The 16,587-nt window shown below is 47.7% G+C and overlaps 1 protein-coding gene across 1 annotated transcript in view; it reads left to right on the top strand.

The window, feature by feature from the left end:
• Nucleotides 1–8,364, top strand: part of PAPPA (pappalysin 1) — a gene marked incomplete at both ends in the record, with an annotated part of 177,702 nt that extends 169,338 nt beyond the window's left edge. Inside the window, one exon of the mRNA XM_084272503.1 lies at nt 8,257–8,364. Coding sequence (XP_084128629.1) covers nt 8,257–8,364 — 108 coding nt within the window. The remainder of the gene's footprint in view (nt 1–8,256) is intronic.
• Between the last annotated feature and the right edge of the window lie 8,223 nt (nt 8,365–16,587).

The raw sequence follows: 16,587 nt of genomic DNA, 5'->3' as shown, positions 1-16,587 counted from the left end.
CACATTATTTTAGGAAAGGGCTGAAGATTAACATTGCATCATGTGAAGATTCAGGAGTTAACAGTCAAGTAAGAGCTGGCTTCAGATCTTTGATGTCCACAAACTGTCAAGACTTAAGTTTCACTGCAATCCTGCTACCCTCTCCAAAAGCACTTTCAGCTGCACACAATGCTGTGTGTGAACCAGGCTGCGTGAAAGCAGAATTAGTCAGCCCGTACTCACTGTAATTCTGAGCCCTACTACTTAATGTGAGATATTGCACGCTCCTGTTTTGCTACCCTGAGGATGCACAAGAACCTTCCACGCAGCTTTTGCGTAGGCCGTGTTTTCCCTGCGCGTCCCAGCGTTGGCAACAAATGACCTTGTGCATTTCTGCAGCGAGGGGGGAACAGAGCGGTGTGACTTATCTGACCAACCGCCGAGTAATCAGCAGCTCTGCTTAGATAGGAAATAATGAGTCTTTGCCTGGCGCTATTCACAATCAGGCTGGAGAGCTTAAAAGAAATCATTAAAGGTCTCTCTTGAATGCTACACACGGCAACAAATAAATTCAGTCATATTCTGGGCATAAATTCGAGGCAACTGTAGTCAGCGAGTGGGGAAAAAGAGACCTTCATCAGCTTAATTATTTGTTGTGTGCTAATTGATCAGCATCCTCATGCAGCGGGCGAAAAGCCAGGGCTGGCGCAGGGAGGAGTGCCACCCAAGGAAGTGGGGACACGTGCCCAGCGGTGCCTGGCGGTGCAGCCTCGCGCTACGTGGGTGAGTGGGATGACGTGGGGCAGGGGACGACGGGGCTGTGCTGCTCACCGCTTGCCCTGTGCCTGACCCAGGAGCAGCTTTGAGAGACAGGAAGGCCATTGCCGGCCAACCTCCAAGGGAGAGAAAGCTTCTGTTGTGTATCTGGAGGGGATAAAGTCTTCCGTGAAGGACAAAGCAAAATCCCATCTCCTTTTAATCTTCCTACCCTCCTGACCCAGCACAGGTTGCCAGCTCCCTTCTGCCTGGCTGCTCTAGGAAGCTGATTCTCGCTTTGTATCCTGTCACAGATAAAAGAAGGCCGTATTTTTTAAAGGCATTAAATACGTGACATTGCTAAAGTGAGGAAAATAAATAACCTGGGCATAACTGACTCTGGGCTGGCAGCCACCTCCAAGGAGCTCCTAGGGTGTGCAGTGTTTCAGGGAGAGGTTATGGCTATTTCTTTCTGATTCCTTTCAGGAAATCTTCTCTGTGGTCGCTGTTCTCCACCTCTTTCCTCTTTCCCTTCCCTTTTACAGGTTTAACCTGGACAATGCTGTCTGTAAAGACCTTGCAGAAATCAGGAATGTCTCTCTTTAGGCTCCGCTTACATACTTGGATCACAAATTTACTTAGGTGAAGATCCTGCAGCCCGGTCCCTGCAAATTTAAATAGATTTTGCTAGTTTAAAATTCCTCCCAACTTAAACTATCTGAAAGGGCAACTTTTCATCCGTCCTTCCTTTCTGCCTTTCCTTTTTATCCCATAAGGAGTAAACCTACTGCTCCCATGAGAAAAACCTGCCTCATTCAGTTATCACCCGGGTTTTCCCCCACCGGCTTTGCCCTGTAGCACTTAGAAAAGAAAAAGAAAAATCATCTGGGCAAAAATTCCCCTCTCAAATGCCTCCCCTTCAGCCTCTTGACATTTCTGTCCAACACCTTGGAGAGGAAAACCAGCAAGTGCCTCGGCGGAAAACAAATGAGGACTTGCAGTAGATAGAGGACTGTGGGGGATTCATCCAAAGCTTTGCTTATCTAAAAGATAGGCAAGTTATCAAAACCTCTTCAGAGACTTTACGACCGAGAATTCAAGGCCTAAAGAAGGGAGCTTTGAACTGCGGGGCTGCTGCTGGCTCCAGCAGGGATTTCCAAAGGCTGTCCTGTCTCCCTAGAATGGAGGAGTCTGCTGCACTCCTTCCCCTAAGAAAACAAAAATAACCGCTTCTTGGTGTTTTTGAGCAATAAGTGCCTTCTTGTAGCTCTGTAACTGCAACACAGACCTGTCTTGGGGACTCTCAGGTCTTGCTCCGTTGGCAGAACATGGTTTTGAGGCAGCTCATGCAATTAGCGGCCTAAATGACCACCCCAGCTGAGGAAATTCTCCTCATCCTGAAGAACTGATGTTCCGGCCACGATGCTGCTCCCAACAACTCGAATGTCTCCAGCTGGGCGTGTTTGTCAGCTCTATAATTAGCTGGCAACATACAATGAATGGTGGGTGAGCACAGAGGAAGGAAGGATACAATGCAGTGTTGCCTCATGCCTCCGGAAGCGGCTGAGCGGTGCTGTGTGCTCCAGGCCTGCTGGTTCACCCAGGCATGTGGGTGAACTCACTTCCCCAGGAGCTGTTGGTCGCAGCCTCAGTGGCTAGCTGTTTGCCATGTGAGGAGCGCTTGCAGTCATGGTTGGTTGGGATGGGAGCTTATTTTGGGGCTCAGAGCTTGGTTTCATAATCGTTCAGGGAGGCTTTCCAGGAGGCGATAAATTAAAAGCAGTGATGGTAGTAGCACATGTTGCCTATCCTGCGAGAACGTTCTTGGCTTCAAGGGACATGGGGCTTCCCACAACATACAGCGTTCTCAGGGGACGTGCTAGCAGAGGGTGTTTGCTTTGCTATCCGACCTCACTTCATTAGCAAGTGTTACAAAAACCAGCGAACAAACCTTCCCTGCTCCACCGCCAGCTATTTGGCCTCTGGGTGGTCTGGCTCCTATTAAATCTTTGGTGATTATTTAGACTAATTACATTCATGTTTGCACAATCAGTAGCACGAGGGTAGGAAGCGCAGCTGATCGCTGAGCAACTGAGCTCCGTGTGGTTTGGCAAACGGGCTCCCTCGCTCTGCTCAGTGGGCAGGGATGCTGGGATCCATGCGGACAGGGCTTTCCCGGGGATCCCTCCTGGCTTTGGGCCATCCCGCTTCCACCGGTTCTGGTGAGGCTGCTCCCGATTTATACCCGATGGAGAGAGAGAGAGAGAGGAGCATCTGTTGGGTTCAGCTGAGCTATGTCTTGTTACACCACATTTGCTGGCCTGGTTTGTGGCAGGGCAGTTAAGGAAAAAAAATCATGCCTTTCAAACTGTATGTGCTGCACGAAGAGGAGTTTTCCTGCAAGCTTCATCTTCGCCTTTCCCAGGCCCTCTGGAGCGGTGCCCGAGGTGTGAACCTGCATACCAGCCCCGAGTAAAAAGGGGACTCGCTTTTCTTCTGTTATCTTCCAACAGCCTGGGTGACCTAAATGCCAAAAACCACTGAGAAGCCCCTTACAAGATGCATTTTTGTCCCACAAGGGCCTTGTCAGGGAACAAAATACTCCCCTGCGTTTGAGCTGTGAGGGTCTCGGGAGGTGCGGGGCTGCGACACTCAGCACAGCTTGCCACGCTTATCTCGACAGGCCGCGCTCGCCCGCAGAGGCTCTGTCTGCAGCAGGGCCTTCATATTCCCAGTTAGCTTGTCTGGGAGATTTCGCAAACACTTCAAGGCTGAAATCTAACAACAGGCTGTTTCCCAACACTTTGCAGCCCTCCTGCCCTGCTACCCCCCAGCCTCCAACCCAGGCCCTTCCCCAGGCCTGATTCTGCCAGTCCTGGTGCACTGGGTGGGAGGTACAGCCGGTCAACCTGATACCAGCCTGTGTGAGGGATGAGCTCTGGCCCTTGTCAGAACTCTTTCCCATCCCTCCCTGTACCTGTGCGGGATTTGTCCTGTCAACATTCCCACCAGTTCCCTATAGACTGGCCTTTTTCAGCAGGGATCTGTTTTGGGATGTCACCAGCCTCTTAAGATAGGTGCCATGTAGCGAGGATTTGTGGCCTCTCGCTTATTTCATGACCTGGGTCCCAGCTCTGTGCTGGTCTCTTCTTTTATTGTCTTTGTTCCCACAGTCCAGAGCATGCCACCCTTTTTCCAAGAGGGAGCTTGGGTTTTATCCAAGGTCTCATCACCTAGTGTGGGAGAGGACGCTTGGGGCTCCCTTACCTTTGTGGAGAATGGAAGTATGGGTTCACACACTGTGCAGCATGGATGGTGAGCTGATTGAGGTGGAGGTGTTGCAGATCTCCGATGCATTACACCCCCATAGTCCATGCTAGCCTCCTGCCTAGCCTATGCTTGCTGAAATTTCTCCTCTAGGTCCAGAACATGGAGTGTCAGTGCACGCTCCTGGGGTGAAGGATGTGATTTAGGTTGTGTCTGTTTTCTCTTGAAGATGGACAGTCTGTGGTCCAGTGAGGCTCAGGTGTGACTCACAGTCCCCTGAGTGCTATCGTTCCACTCTGTGGCTCTGTTCTGGATCATCTCCAGATGTATGTGCATGTGTAGGGGGGTGTGTCTAAGCATGCAGAGCCATGTTCTTCAGTGATCCCTTTTTCAACCTGTTTTAATTAGTCTGAGGAAACCAAATCCTGCAGTACTTCATCAAATGACCAAGATAAGCCCTAAGCTTAAATTTTAGCTTTTTCTTCCTGCCCTTCTAGATGATAGGTTTTCTATGAGAGGAGATAGATACAGGATGAATGCAGTGCTTGGCAGGTGGAAGGAAGAAGAGCGGATTCTTTAAGACCAGCTTTGCAATGGGGCTATCTGGGAATTTCAGTGCTGGTCATATATTCTGTTAATGAGTTGGGCTTTCACAGACCTATTTAAAAAGGAAAAGAAGCAGTTAATCTTGGAGTATGTATATCTGGGCTCCACACCTAAATGGGCTATCATTCAGAAGAAGGTTCAGCATTTATTATTTCTAGCACATCCAGCAGCTTTATTCATGGCTCTGTACTCCAGAGGGCTATCACTGTACGAGCCCCAGGCAGAAGACAGTCCTTCTTCTGAGGGCTTTTACGGTTTCTGTGAGTTGGGTACTTGTGACAGTCCTCGTACATGCTGTGTGTCAGACTGATTCCCCAAATGCCCGGGAATCAGGTCCTTGGGGAACTCAAATGTGTATTTGTTGTAGATGTTATTTAAAGTTGAAACCCTGTATTACTGCTACGTGTTTGGAGAACTTTGTCTTGTCTCATACGACTGTGGGTGTGCTCATTACCCATAGAAATCTCCGCCTTTTCATGGAACAGCAAACTGATCTCTAAACCTCACTGCCCTAAGACCGAACAATCCATCTATCCAGACAGTAGCACTGGAAAAATCAAATTGCAGGAAAAGCCCCTGCAAGGGACATAAAGGGAATAAGGCTAATCCGATCAGGAAGAACCCTCAGACTCTCAGATTCCCCACTGCTGTGACTGCTGCTGAGCCATGGACAGCATCTGCTTGTGGGGCCACGAGCAAAAGCTTCTGCACTTGTGTCCATTACTGCTGTTAGGAGGCTGGAGGGTTTCTACAGGACACGACACAGCAAGACATTTCTTCTCTAGTGGCTGTCTCTCCCTACAAATTGGCTGCAATGTGGTAATGATCTAGTCTCTTACATACACCTTTTGTTAAGGTTGCTCCAGTGCTGAGCACACCCTTAGAGTGACCTGTAAGAGCACAACAGGGGAACCGAAGGACTCGCAGGGAGAAGTGGGAGGAGAGGCAATCAAGAAAAAATGGGTCACTTCATAGCACTTCAAGGCAACATCAAACTCATGCCACTTTGGGTTTGGCAACATCAAACTCATGCCAGTTGGGGTTTCTAAGGCCATTATTTCAGCACAGCTCACAGAGAAGGCATGGAGACCGCAAGCTGGTAGTTTGGAGTCACTGTCCAGCTCGTCTTTCCCTCTTGGCTCTGGTATTCTTGCACGTGGAATGGTAGCAGTTAAGGGATCTCTGTGCCTGCAGCACTTTGCGCTGTCATGTTTCTGCATGAACAGTAGTAAAGACCAAGTGCAGCAGGATGTCATGGCTAACTTCAGTCACCTCACTGAAATGCTTGAGTTGGGTGAGTGGTTGTCCTGTGTTCAAGGCAAAATGTGTAACCACCTCCTCTGTGAGCTTGTCTCCCTCCTTGGAATGTGGGGGCCACTTAATCGCCTTTGTTAGATTGTTACAGGCAAACAGAGTGAATCCAGGCCAGGGAGAGGAAAGAGCTTGATCAAGACAAAGGAAGGAATTGAGTTCCCAGGTCTTGCCTCCAACCAGTAGCTTTGTTGTACATCAGGGAGGGTTTTTCTAAGTCAAAATCATTGCCAAATCCAGATTGAACTGAATGATTCAGGGTAAAAAATAAAAATGGGGGAAACTCCAGGCATATTTAAATGCTTTGTTTGAGCATTTTCATAGTGAAATAAGTTTTTATTTCATGTCATAACTTTTACTGTAAAATAGTATTTTTGATTTGTATGTCTTGGAGGGAAAGATCAAACCTGAAGTGCTGCAGATAATCTAAACCAGTGTTTCCTTCTACACTGAACAAAAGTCAATACTTTTTGTGTATCTTTTCTTTTTTCCTTCCCAGTATTTTAATTCAGTCATTAAACAACCCCTCCTCAGCCTCCTCCCCAAACCCCATTGTTTGCAGACTCCTCTTTTTTTCCTATCTAAGGACATCCATAACTCTGTGATATGAGACAGTCCTGCTCTGGCTGGCTTGCGTTGGATCAAATGATCCTTAAGTTCCTATTGTTTTCTGAAGTTTATAAACTTAGTTAGTTTCCAATTATCTTAATTTTCTTTTAACTTTTTGGACTATCCCTTCCCTTTGCAACCTCCACATTTGCACAACTGTAGAGTCAGGTTATTCTCTGGTTGGGTATCTAGCTCATACGTCACTAAGGCCATGAGTTGATGAAGAATCATCACCGTGTTCTACCTGGAGGGGTCAGATCTTCTGGGAACTAAGTCAAAATTGAGAGGAGGAGGCTCTCTAAACTCCAATTTAGTGATGAGCGTTGGGTATTGAATGTCTCTGTCAGCATGTCCCTGCCTTAGGCTCCCCAGTTGTGAAATAAAGATCCACACCCCTCCATCCTGTTCTTGTGTGCGTCAGGAGAAAGGCGTGCTAGAGATGGATGTGCCAGGACATGTTTGGAAGGTCTAGGTGGCAATGACAGCTCTGTGTTCACACTCAGTGCTTGGTCCACATTCCTAGATGTGCTGCAGGTGGTACATAGGGAACAGGCAGACCCAAGCTTTATAGCCTGGAGTGTTTGTGACAGGGAGCAAACTTGTGGCAGCAAAGGGAAGCAGACGGAGCGCGTGCGTGCAGCCCTCACCCGGAACGTTTGAACAGGTTGTGGCACTGTCTTGGAAGGGGTGTGAAGGAGGGGAATGAGGTCATTTGCTCAGTCTGTACAGATGGGAGAAATTCTTGGGAATTCACTTCAGGGCAAGCGAGACAGTGTTCCACTGCCACCCCCTTTTCTTTATGTAAATACTGTGATGCAATAGACCAAAATCAACTTCCACTAGCCAGGCACTGCAGGCTATTGTTTCAGCTCCTTCCCACGCAGTACTCAGAGAGATCATGGACAGATGATAGATCATTGCACGTACCAGTCTCTTGCATTCTTTTGCTGTTCCTCAGTGCCCATTAGCTGCATCTCTTGACCTTAAACACAACAGGTATTTTGAGAAGTCTCTCCGATGGGTTGTACCTTCACTGATCTGCTAGGTTCAGTGCCTGCCCTGAGGATTTGAAACAACAACATTCATAGTTCAATGCAGAAATGGATTTAGGCATGGTAGCAGCACCCAAGCCATAGGACCTTACTGCAAAGTGCTACCAACAGATTATGGCTCAGGGGTAGTGTTCACTAAACTCCCAAGCTGGAGGTGGACAGGAGTGCTGTGGCAAGGCTGGATTTGGGACCTGCTGGACCCCATAGTGTTTGGTGATCATTTGACTTGGTCATTGGAGGTGAGGGTTTTGTAACTTTGCTGTCATTTAGGGTTTGTAGCTTTGGGGTAAGGATAGTTTTTCAGAAGAGGTTGGAAACATAATGTGAACCAGGCATTGTGGTAAGTAGCCCAAAAAGTGCCAGCCTGAGAAGTACAAGCCTCAGCCAGCTATGTTCATGTGCTTGAACTGTTATGGGAGGATCTGCTGACCAGTAACTGCATGAGTTGAACAGGTTCTTTACACTTTTGGCAGTGTTTCTTATGGGCAGGTAGCTCACCTGAGGTCTCAGTGCACCTCCAGCTCAGCACTAAAATAAATCACTGTGAAAAAATAGCATGGCCTTAGGTTGAAGCTGATCTCTGAAGATATGACTCCAGAGGTCTTGTTTGTTCTCCAAGGTGCTGTTAGGTGAATTCCCTCCTTCTTATGTTTGTGTCTCTGGTTTTCTTCCCCAGGTTACTCCCTTCCCCATGTCCTGTGACCTACAAGGAGAATGTGCTTGTCGGGACCCCAACGCCCAAGAGCACAATCAGAAAGATCTCCGTGGCTTCAGTCTTGGGTAATGCCAAGTGACATGGAATGGAGGACCACACTGCTCAAGGCAGGCTAGGAGAGACACCACATCCCTTTTGGTATCGTTTTTAACATTTAGCTGCTCAACTGGATGGCATTTCTGCACCAGGGACCCTTAGAATTCAACCAGTCTGCCTTTAATTTTTGTCCAAGGAGAACTCAAAGTAGGGGTTTATGTATTAACTATATCTTAAATAGTGATGACAAGAAACAACCAACCAAGAGTCAAGTCGAGAAGACTTTCATGTATCAAAACAGCATGTTATGCCCACCTAATTTGAACAGTTCATATCTAGATTCAAGGCAAGAAACAAGCTATTTATGTACACATATTTATAGAAATAAGTAGAGAAAGAGAGAAAGAGTGAGAGATTATGATCAACGCAAAAACACTTTCCCCTCTCCAGTACTCACAACTCAGACCGTTCATGGAAGAGGCTGTGCTCTTGGAGGACTCCAAGCTGAGCCTTTTCTGATGCTGAATGCCAAGGTATCGCATGCTCGGGGCGCTGAGGTTGGGATGGGATCTCCACAGGGCTGTGCCTCTTGGCAAGTGACTTGCCAGGCGCCCAGCCAGCTCAAGATGTGGGATGCATCTGCTCCTCACAGGAACGCTACTTCCAGGCCAGGGAGCTCAGCAGACTGCAGTGGCCTTTCTGTACAGCTCCTCCTTCTCCTCCTGCCCTCAAATAGCCAACAACCCCTCCTCCCCCTTGTAGCCTTTCTGGAAGCTGCTGGGATGTTTCTGTGTGGAGGTGGGCAGGTGGTCCCATGGTGGAGTCAGAGAGCAGGGAGTCTAAGGACTGGCATCAAGGAATGTAGATGATGGCTTCTGAGGAGCAGAGTGGGTAACTCGCCCCCGCACTTGTCATTTGAGCATGTCTGCTGCTGCTACTCCTGCTGCTACATCCCATACAACTTGTTTCCTTACTGTGTCAGGACAGGGTGAAAACAACCCCATGCAACCAAACAGTCTGCCTTAAAGCTTACCTACAACCTGCCTTTCAAACCCTCTGGTCTCTTCCTCAGCATTGGGGCAAGAAAACAGGACACCAGCCAGCCAAAGGAATCTGCTTTCTGGTCTCCACCCAGCGAAATGGTTCTTTAGACCTCCTCCATCCCCCTCTTATGGTGGTATATAACTAGCAACTGTGTCATGCTCCTGTTTTCTGAGAAAACAGGAAGAGGAGGAGGAGGCACACGCTATGGGGAAGGGACCGCAGGAGACAGTATTAGAATTTTGCCCATGTTTGTCAGTATTAAGCTGCCAGGCCAGTGGGTTAGACACCTTTGATAGACCAGGAGCTTAACTGCTGGTAATCTTCCAGAAGGAAGGGCATTAGCTGCAGCAGACTTCATACTTCCCTGTTGTGTAGCTCCATCCTCCTGTTTCAGCCCAGGGGGCCACATGTTGTGCCAGAACCTTGGGGATTCATTTCATCCTAGGGTTCCTCACATTGAGTCACTGAGGTGCACGGTGCATCCAGTGCTGCTGCTACAACCCATCCCATGTAAATCATTGTGTGGCTTGGGCTTGTCTCCAGCTGCTTCAGGCTCCTACTAGAAAGAGCACACATCCAAAGGAGTGTTCTTCCATGTGTTATGTCTGTCTGTTCCTTGGAACGGTCCTGACTTGTACAATCTACTGGGTCAAGACAGGTTGGAAAGATTTTTTCCTACTCCTGCTTGACTGAACATTTAGGCACTGGAGCAAGGCAGAAGGGTAGTGGGGGGGATCACTTAGCTCATGGAGATGGATGTAAAAATGAGTGGGAGAACGAGAAATGGAAAATTGTCAGTGTTGTAGGTGCCAGAAGCCAGGCTCATCATCCACTGTTGGGGTTGTTCCTGTCGGAATAAACCAGAGATGAATCTCAAGAACAAGAATTTAGAGGCCTGGACAGGTGATTGTCATAAGAAGGTGAGGAGCTCTTGGTTGTGCAGCTCCTAGTTATTCCTGGAGAAAGCCTTGCCATGGGGGCAAGCTGTGCAGATGGGGGGTACAGGAAAGGGAGGTGCGGTGGAATCAGGGCTGCTTCTGTGGAGTTAGGCTGCATGTCCTCCACTTCAAAGAACTCTGCTGAAAAATGGGCCTAGGCAAAACTTTCAGCAACCTAATGATCAGTAGAAGTAAGTAATTGTGGAAAGGTTGCTTCCCTCAGGTCCCTTTGTCCTCCATTTTTGTGTTGGCAGATTGTTCATGTGTCATTGAGCCCATCAGAAGAGTACAAAGGCCTTTCAGACTGCCACCACATCGTGTCCTCAGTGCCTGAGGACTGATCTCCCCTCCATCCCACCTGGGTTTCACCTTAGCAGGGAGCTAAGGTGCCACTTGCATCCTGACGGCACCTCAGTTTGCAAAATCCCCTTTTCAGTTATGCAGTTTAGCATGGAGGAGATTTTCCACCTGCTTTTCCCACCTAGGACATTGCCCAGGAGAGAGAGATCAGTATAAGCATTGTTGCCACCTGCTGCTATGGGCTCCCAGGAGCTCAGGATCCGCTGAGATCCTCTGCCCAGCCAGGGCCAGACTCCGCTTGCCAAGTTGGAGTCCTCCTTAGCTCAAGGGAGATTATGGCCTCACACCTCCTGCAGTCTGGGGGTGGCCCAACTCCCTTTCCTGGGGCAGCTTTCCATGCTGCCATTGGATTTCTTTTCCAGCTTCTGTATTGGCACTCTTCATCTTCTCCAAGGGGGCTGACAGAACCAGGAGCCGAAGTTCTGCTCTGGGTCATGTTAAATCCAGTGCCATTATTTTTCCCTTTGGGGCAAAGCTTTGCCCTCTGCTTTTCAGGTGCTGTACCGTGCCCCCAGGGGGTACAGAGGAGGGAACTGTGGGGCACAGATGCCTGGCCTGGATGGCCTTGCAACATCTACCCCTGTAAGGGCGCTGAATGCCCAGCAAAGTCCCTAGGAAAGACCCTCCATGACTATGATGGCTGTTGGGTGGGAGGTGAGAGGGACATTACCCACCACCTCCACCCCCCGAGCCAGTGGGGTAGGACAATATCAATCAAGAAGCTTGGGGGAACAGGAGAGGGTGCCCATGCTGATGAAATTTAGCTGCTCATAAATTCCAGGTCACATCAGTGCCAAGACCATCTCTATAGGCTGCACCCTACCTGGGGCCTCCGGCAGGGGTGTCTATGGCCGGCGAGGGGGAAAGCTGGAGCAGAAAGCGGTGAATGGTGCATGGTGGGGTGGGAAACTTCTATCAGCTGCTACCCCTTTCCCTCCCCACCCTCTCGCAGACGGGCTGAGCTGGTGTCCTCCTGCTTTTCTTGCATCTTCCGCTGTGTCCCCCCGCCCAGGCTGAGAAAGGAGGATGGCACCAGAGGACTCTTGGAGCCGGGTTCCAGCTACCTCCCTTCCGGTTTCGGTTTCACTTGGTTGTAACTGTCGGTTTGTTCGAGGTTTTACCTGTGTTTAAGAAAAAAAAAAAAAAAAGGAAAAAAAAAAAGGAAAAAAAAGAAAAAAAAAAGGGAAAAAAACACCAAAAGAGAGAGAAAAAGAAAAACCCAATAGCCAACAGAAAGTTTCTTGCTGCAACTGATTCAAGTGGGGGAAAAAGAATAACAAGTGAGGCTCTACAGAGAGGAAGAAAACTAAGGAACAAAACAAGGAAACTGAAAATAAAAAGGAGAAAAGAAAACCCGCATAATCCAAATCCACGAAGAGCAAAGCCTGTTTGTGTGTGTTTGAAAGGAAAACACTGATTCTGCCAGCTGAGTAGAGAGCTAGATACTTAAGTGTAGATTTCCCTAGAAGGACCGTGAGGTTTTTATAACATTGTCTGGTTTTGTTTTCCTCGTGCTTTGTGATAAGTCCAGGAACTGAGGCGAAGGTATTTTTTCCCCTGGTATCTCGCTGTTTGTGGGGGGAGGGAGGGTGGAGTTTTGTTACTATTTTTGTTTTGTTTTCCAGATTATTTTTTTAAGTGTGTATTTGTGCTTATTTTTACGTTATACAACTGTACAGACGCATTTAACCAGTATTTCACTGTGCTCTAATTACTGCACTCGGAAGCACTGCACAGTCTGAATCCCGAAGAGCTGGGAGGGAAGGGGGAGGAAGGAGAAAGCTGCTATGTGAGTGGACAGGTGATTCCCGTGAATGGGAAGCAGGGTGCTCACTGTCCCCTTCCTGCACTCCAGCCTGTCATTTCCATTTGAGGCCAAGCTAGAAAGCAGGAGGGGATGGGATGAAGCCACTCTGGGTTGGGGTGCTTGGAGGGGTTTCGGAGCTGGCGATTTGACCTCTGGTTTTGGATGCTGTTGGAATTCCCAGCCTTTTGACAGCGTCTTGCCCTCCCCTGCCCGGTCCCTGGCTGCTCCAGTGCGAGTTAATGGGCATGTTTGTTTCACTGGGAGAGGAACGCATGCCCAGCTTAGTTACGCTCTTGATATCTTCATGGTTGTGAGCCCCGTTTTGGTCTCAATAGGGCAATTGAGCTGATCTGCTTTGCGGGTTTTTTTCCACATCCACTGGGGAAAGCCACCTCCCTGCTGAGGACAGAGAAGCAGCCATGCCTCCAGCTGACCTCATGTGTTGTGTGCGTTGGAGCCCCAGGGTCAGTCCCCCTTTCACTGGAGGACCTTGAGCATTGAGTTCAGTGGGGACATGACCAAGACACCAGCAGGAGCAGGTCCAGATGGCCCAAGATGTATTTTCTTGGGCCAAAGTTGATTTGGGCAATAGGGGTTTGGTGTTGGACTGTTCCTGCCACCCAGGAACCGGTGTTCACAAACCTCCGGTCGTTTCAGCAGGAGCAAAGTGGGGCTGAACATTTTGTTTCTCTCTTAGTTTGGCAAACTGAATTTTTTCCCCTTTTTGCCTGATCTACAGATCCAAGATTCATTAGGAATAAAGATCGCTTCCTCTGAGGCCAGAAACAAGAGCTTGGGTTGGCTTCAGGTGTCAGATGAGGAGTCTTGGTGCTACTTGGCGATGGTGTTAGTCCTGCTAGGTCGAGATGTGGAGCTAACGAGTCCAAGTTGTCTTTGGTTCCCATTCAGGTTTGGTCTTTTGGTTTTTCATTCATTTTGTGAGGCCACAATTCAGTTTCCATCTTCTGAGTGCAAAGAACCAGGGCTTTAACGAAACATTTCACCAGCAATTAAAGAGGGAATTGGAACCATTGCGGCGTTTGCGTTGTACGGCCTCTGTAATTACTTACCTGTCTGCAGATGATTGGCTGAATTTTGCTCCCATCGAGTCAACGGGGGTTTTTGTTGTTGTTGTTGACTTCACTGGGAGCAGGATTGAGCCGTACTATATATATAAATATATATATAAATATATATATGATATATATATAATATTATATGTGTAATATTATATATATATATCAGTGTAATATTTACAAATAAAACTGTGATCTCGTCTAGAGAAAAATGTATTCATATTACCAACTGCTCTTCCATATTTATGTATCATATTGTATCTTTTTATTATTGTTATAATTATTATGATTATTATGGTTATTATTATTATTATTATTATGGAATCTTTCTTGGCACCTTTTGGAAGCCACGTCAACCAATACTCCAATGAAGTGCTGAGGATCTATTTTCACAAGAATTCTACTGGTCTACTGTATAAAAGAGAAAAGAAAAAAAAAAAGAAAAAAAAAAGAAACAAGCAAAATACAGTTCAACCCTTAATTCTGTACCTCACGCCTGTACGTTTGCTGCTCCGATTTTGGGTTTTATTTTGCGTTCGTTTGTTTTTAACGGATCTAATTTAAGTCTCCAAGCAATATATAAAGATGTAAATAGTAAAGCTTATTTATTAAGATTGTCATCTTTTTTAATTTATATTTACACAATTGTTCATCTAATTTATTTTTTTTTCAATACAGTTTTTAACAGTTGTCCTTTTTTTTGGTTCATGAGGTTTTTTTTCTTTTTTAAGATCATTTTCACAGAATTTCTTTATACAGGTTTTTTTCTCTTTCTTTCAATAAACAACAACTTCCTCTGGTCTTTCAAAAAAAACAGGTCATGTTTCACTCAAAAAAAAAGTTATGTCAGATTCATCAGAAATATTTTGCCATTGTTGATTCCTATACCCTAAAGTTCTATATTATATAAATATATAATACCTTGTATGCTTAAATATTTAACTGTGTGATTTTGTATATATCTTCATACACATGCTCACACACATATGAGGGTTAATGTCCCCAGATGTTGGGAGAACAGAGAATCAGAAACACAAACAATATAAGCTTGTATTAAAGAGTTCTGAACTGGACCACTTGCTCTTGCCAAGTCTCCTTTGCTTTCGGTTGAGCCGGCCCCAAGCATCGCCGGGTACCCCAGGGCGGGGGGGCTGAGGGTGGCTGCAGTGTCCCACATCTGGCTGCACAGCTGCCTGTGTGCTTCCACTAGCCCCAGTGGCTCAGTTTTGGGCAGAGGTTTTGAAAAGCTGAAGAGATGTGCGGCTGGTTGGAGCCACACGTCAGCCCAGGAGCCCGTTTCACCTCCAGCAGGTCTGGTCCTGCCAAGGCGGGTGAAGTCCTGCTTCCCTTGGGGCAGACGGGTGCCCAGTGTGACTTGTGGTGTGAGAGATGCTTGAAAATGTGAAGGTTGGCTGCTTCTAATTCTAAAAAGCTATATTTTTAAAGGTTGTCCATGGTATCTGCTCAGCACTCAGAAAATGAGTCCCAGCAGGCATTGGCCTTGACTCGTGGGCATTACCCAAGTGGGATGGAAGGCTGAAAGTTCCGTACAGCCATGGAGCTAAGCATGACAGTGCACAGAGCCTTTGGACACATCAGAAAGTACAGGTAAAGATAAGGTGACCTCCAGAGGTCAAGAGAGAGCTGGGTCACAGTCCCCTCGCGCCAGACCAAGGTGGAAAGGGTGCATGGTGAGCTCATGTATGTCTGGCGATGGGAGAGCCCCACACCTGGTGTGTGTGCACACACACAACGCAGTGTTACAGCCTGTCCTGGTCCAGCTGCTCAGAGCTGGGTCACCTGCAGTGAAGGTGCAGGTCTGCCTGTCTCCTGCTGGAGAACTGAACATTGTTAACTCTTTAGCATCATTTTGGCTGACACTGTGATGGCCACATCTCAGTTGTGTGCCCACAGGTGTGCACAGGTCCAAAAGGGAAGGGGTGGACTCAAACCCTTGGTCACAGCTGCACTGGTTCTCCTGCACTGCTCTGCTTTGCTGATGCCAGCCCTGCTCCAGCAGGACCCCCACGCTGGGACTGGGGCCGCAGTGCAGGACCAGCCTGTCACCTGCTCAGCTGTGGCAGGCAGGGAATGGGGCTTCAAGCTGCCTGCTGAGAAATCTCTATTGATTCAGCCTCCAAACGTGAATTGATTTGGAATTGACATCTCCCGAGTGCTGAGGATGCATGTGCAGTCGGGATAGGTGCTGTTTAGCCCTGACAGTTATTGACCCCCTGATCCTAAAGCAAGTCATTTTTAACCCAATTAACTCCCAAACTTATTAATGGTTTAACTTGCTAGGAAAGCCATGCTATGTCAGGGAGGCTGGGAGCATGGGCAGAAGTCGAGAGGGGTGCACAGGGGCAGGAGTGTTACTATCAGCTGTACTATCCCTGTTAGGCATTTCCCTTTGCATCTGCTTCAGTCGGCAGCAGGCTGCACAGACATCTGGCTCCATGTGCCATCCCGACATGGTTCTGGTACCAGCTGGTACCACCCTGGCCCCTTTAAGTATTACAGCAGCTTGAACAATAACTTCATCCCTCACCACAGAAACGATGGGGCATTCAGGGGGCACTAGGCTGAAAGATGAGAATAAACTAATTTCTTTTTTTCACCCTGGTGCAAGTGAGTCAGTAACAAAATGTTTTGCATTTTAACTGGAAAAATCCACTGCAAAATATTGAGTCTGACCGGGGGGGGAGAGAGAAACAGCACCAAGCTTTCTATACCACCCTTGTCCATGGCCAATCCATCATTAACAGGGTATAAGCACGTCACAGACAGCCCTATCAATAGAACATACTGTAGATAAAAAGGCCCATAAACAAGGTATTAAATGATTTGTGTCTATAGCAATATAGAAATCAATCGTCTGAGTGTTGAGCTGCCTATTAAGCATTAATAAGGACCTTGAAATGGGGGCAGCCCATAAACCCAGGGCGCAGCAGGCAGCTCGCTCCTGCTGGGCTGAGCCACACGCAGCTCTGTGCCTCTCGCACATGCACACCCACCCAAGCAGGATCAATGG

This window comes from Gallinula chloropus (genome assembly GCF_964237585.1).
Source record: "Gallinula chloropus genome assembly, chromosome: 18".
In the NCBI taxonomy this organism is placed as follows: Eukaryota; Metazoa; Chordata; class Aves; order Gruiformes; family Rallidae; genus Gallinula; species Gallinula chloropus.
The sequence above is the reverse complement of the archived record's forward strand: the minus strand, read 5'-3'. Positions and strand labels throughout refer to the sequence as shown.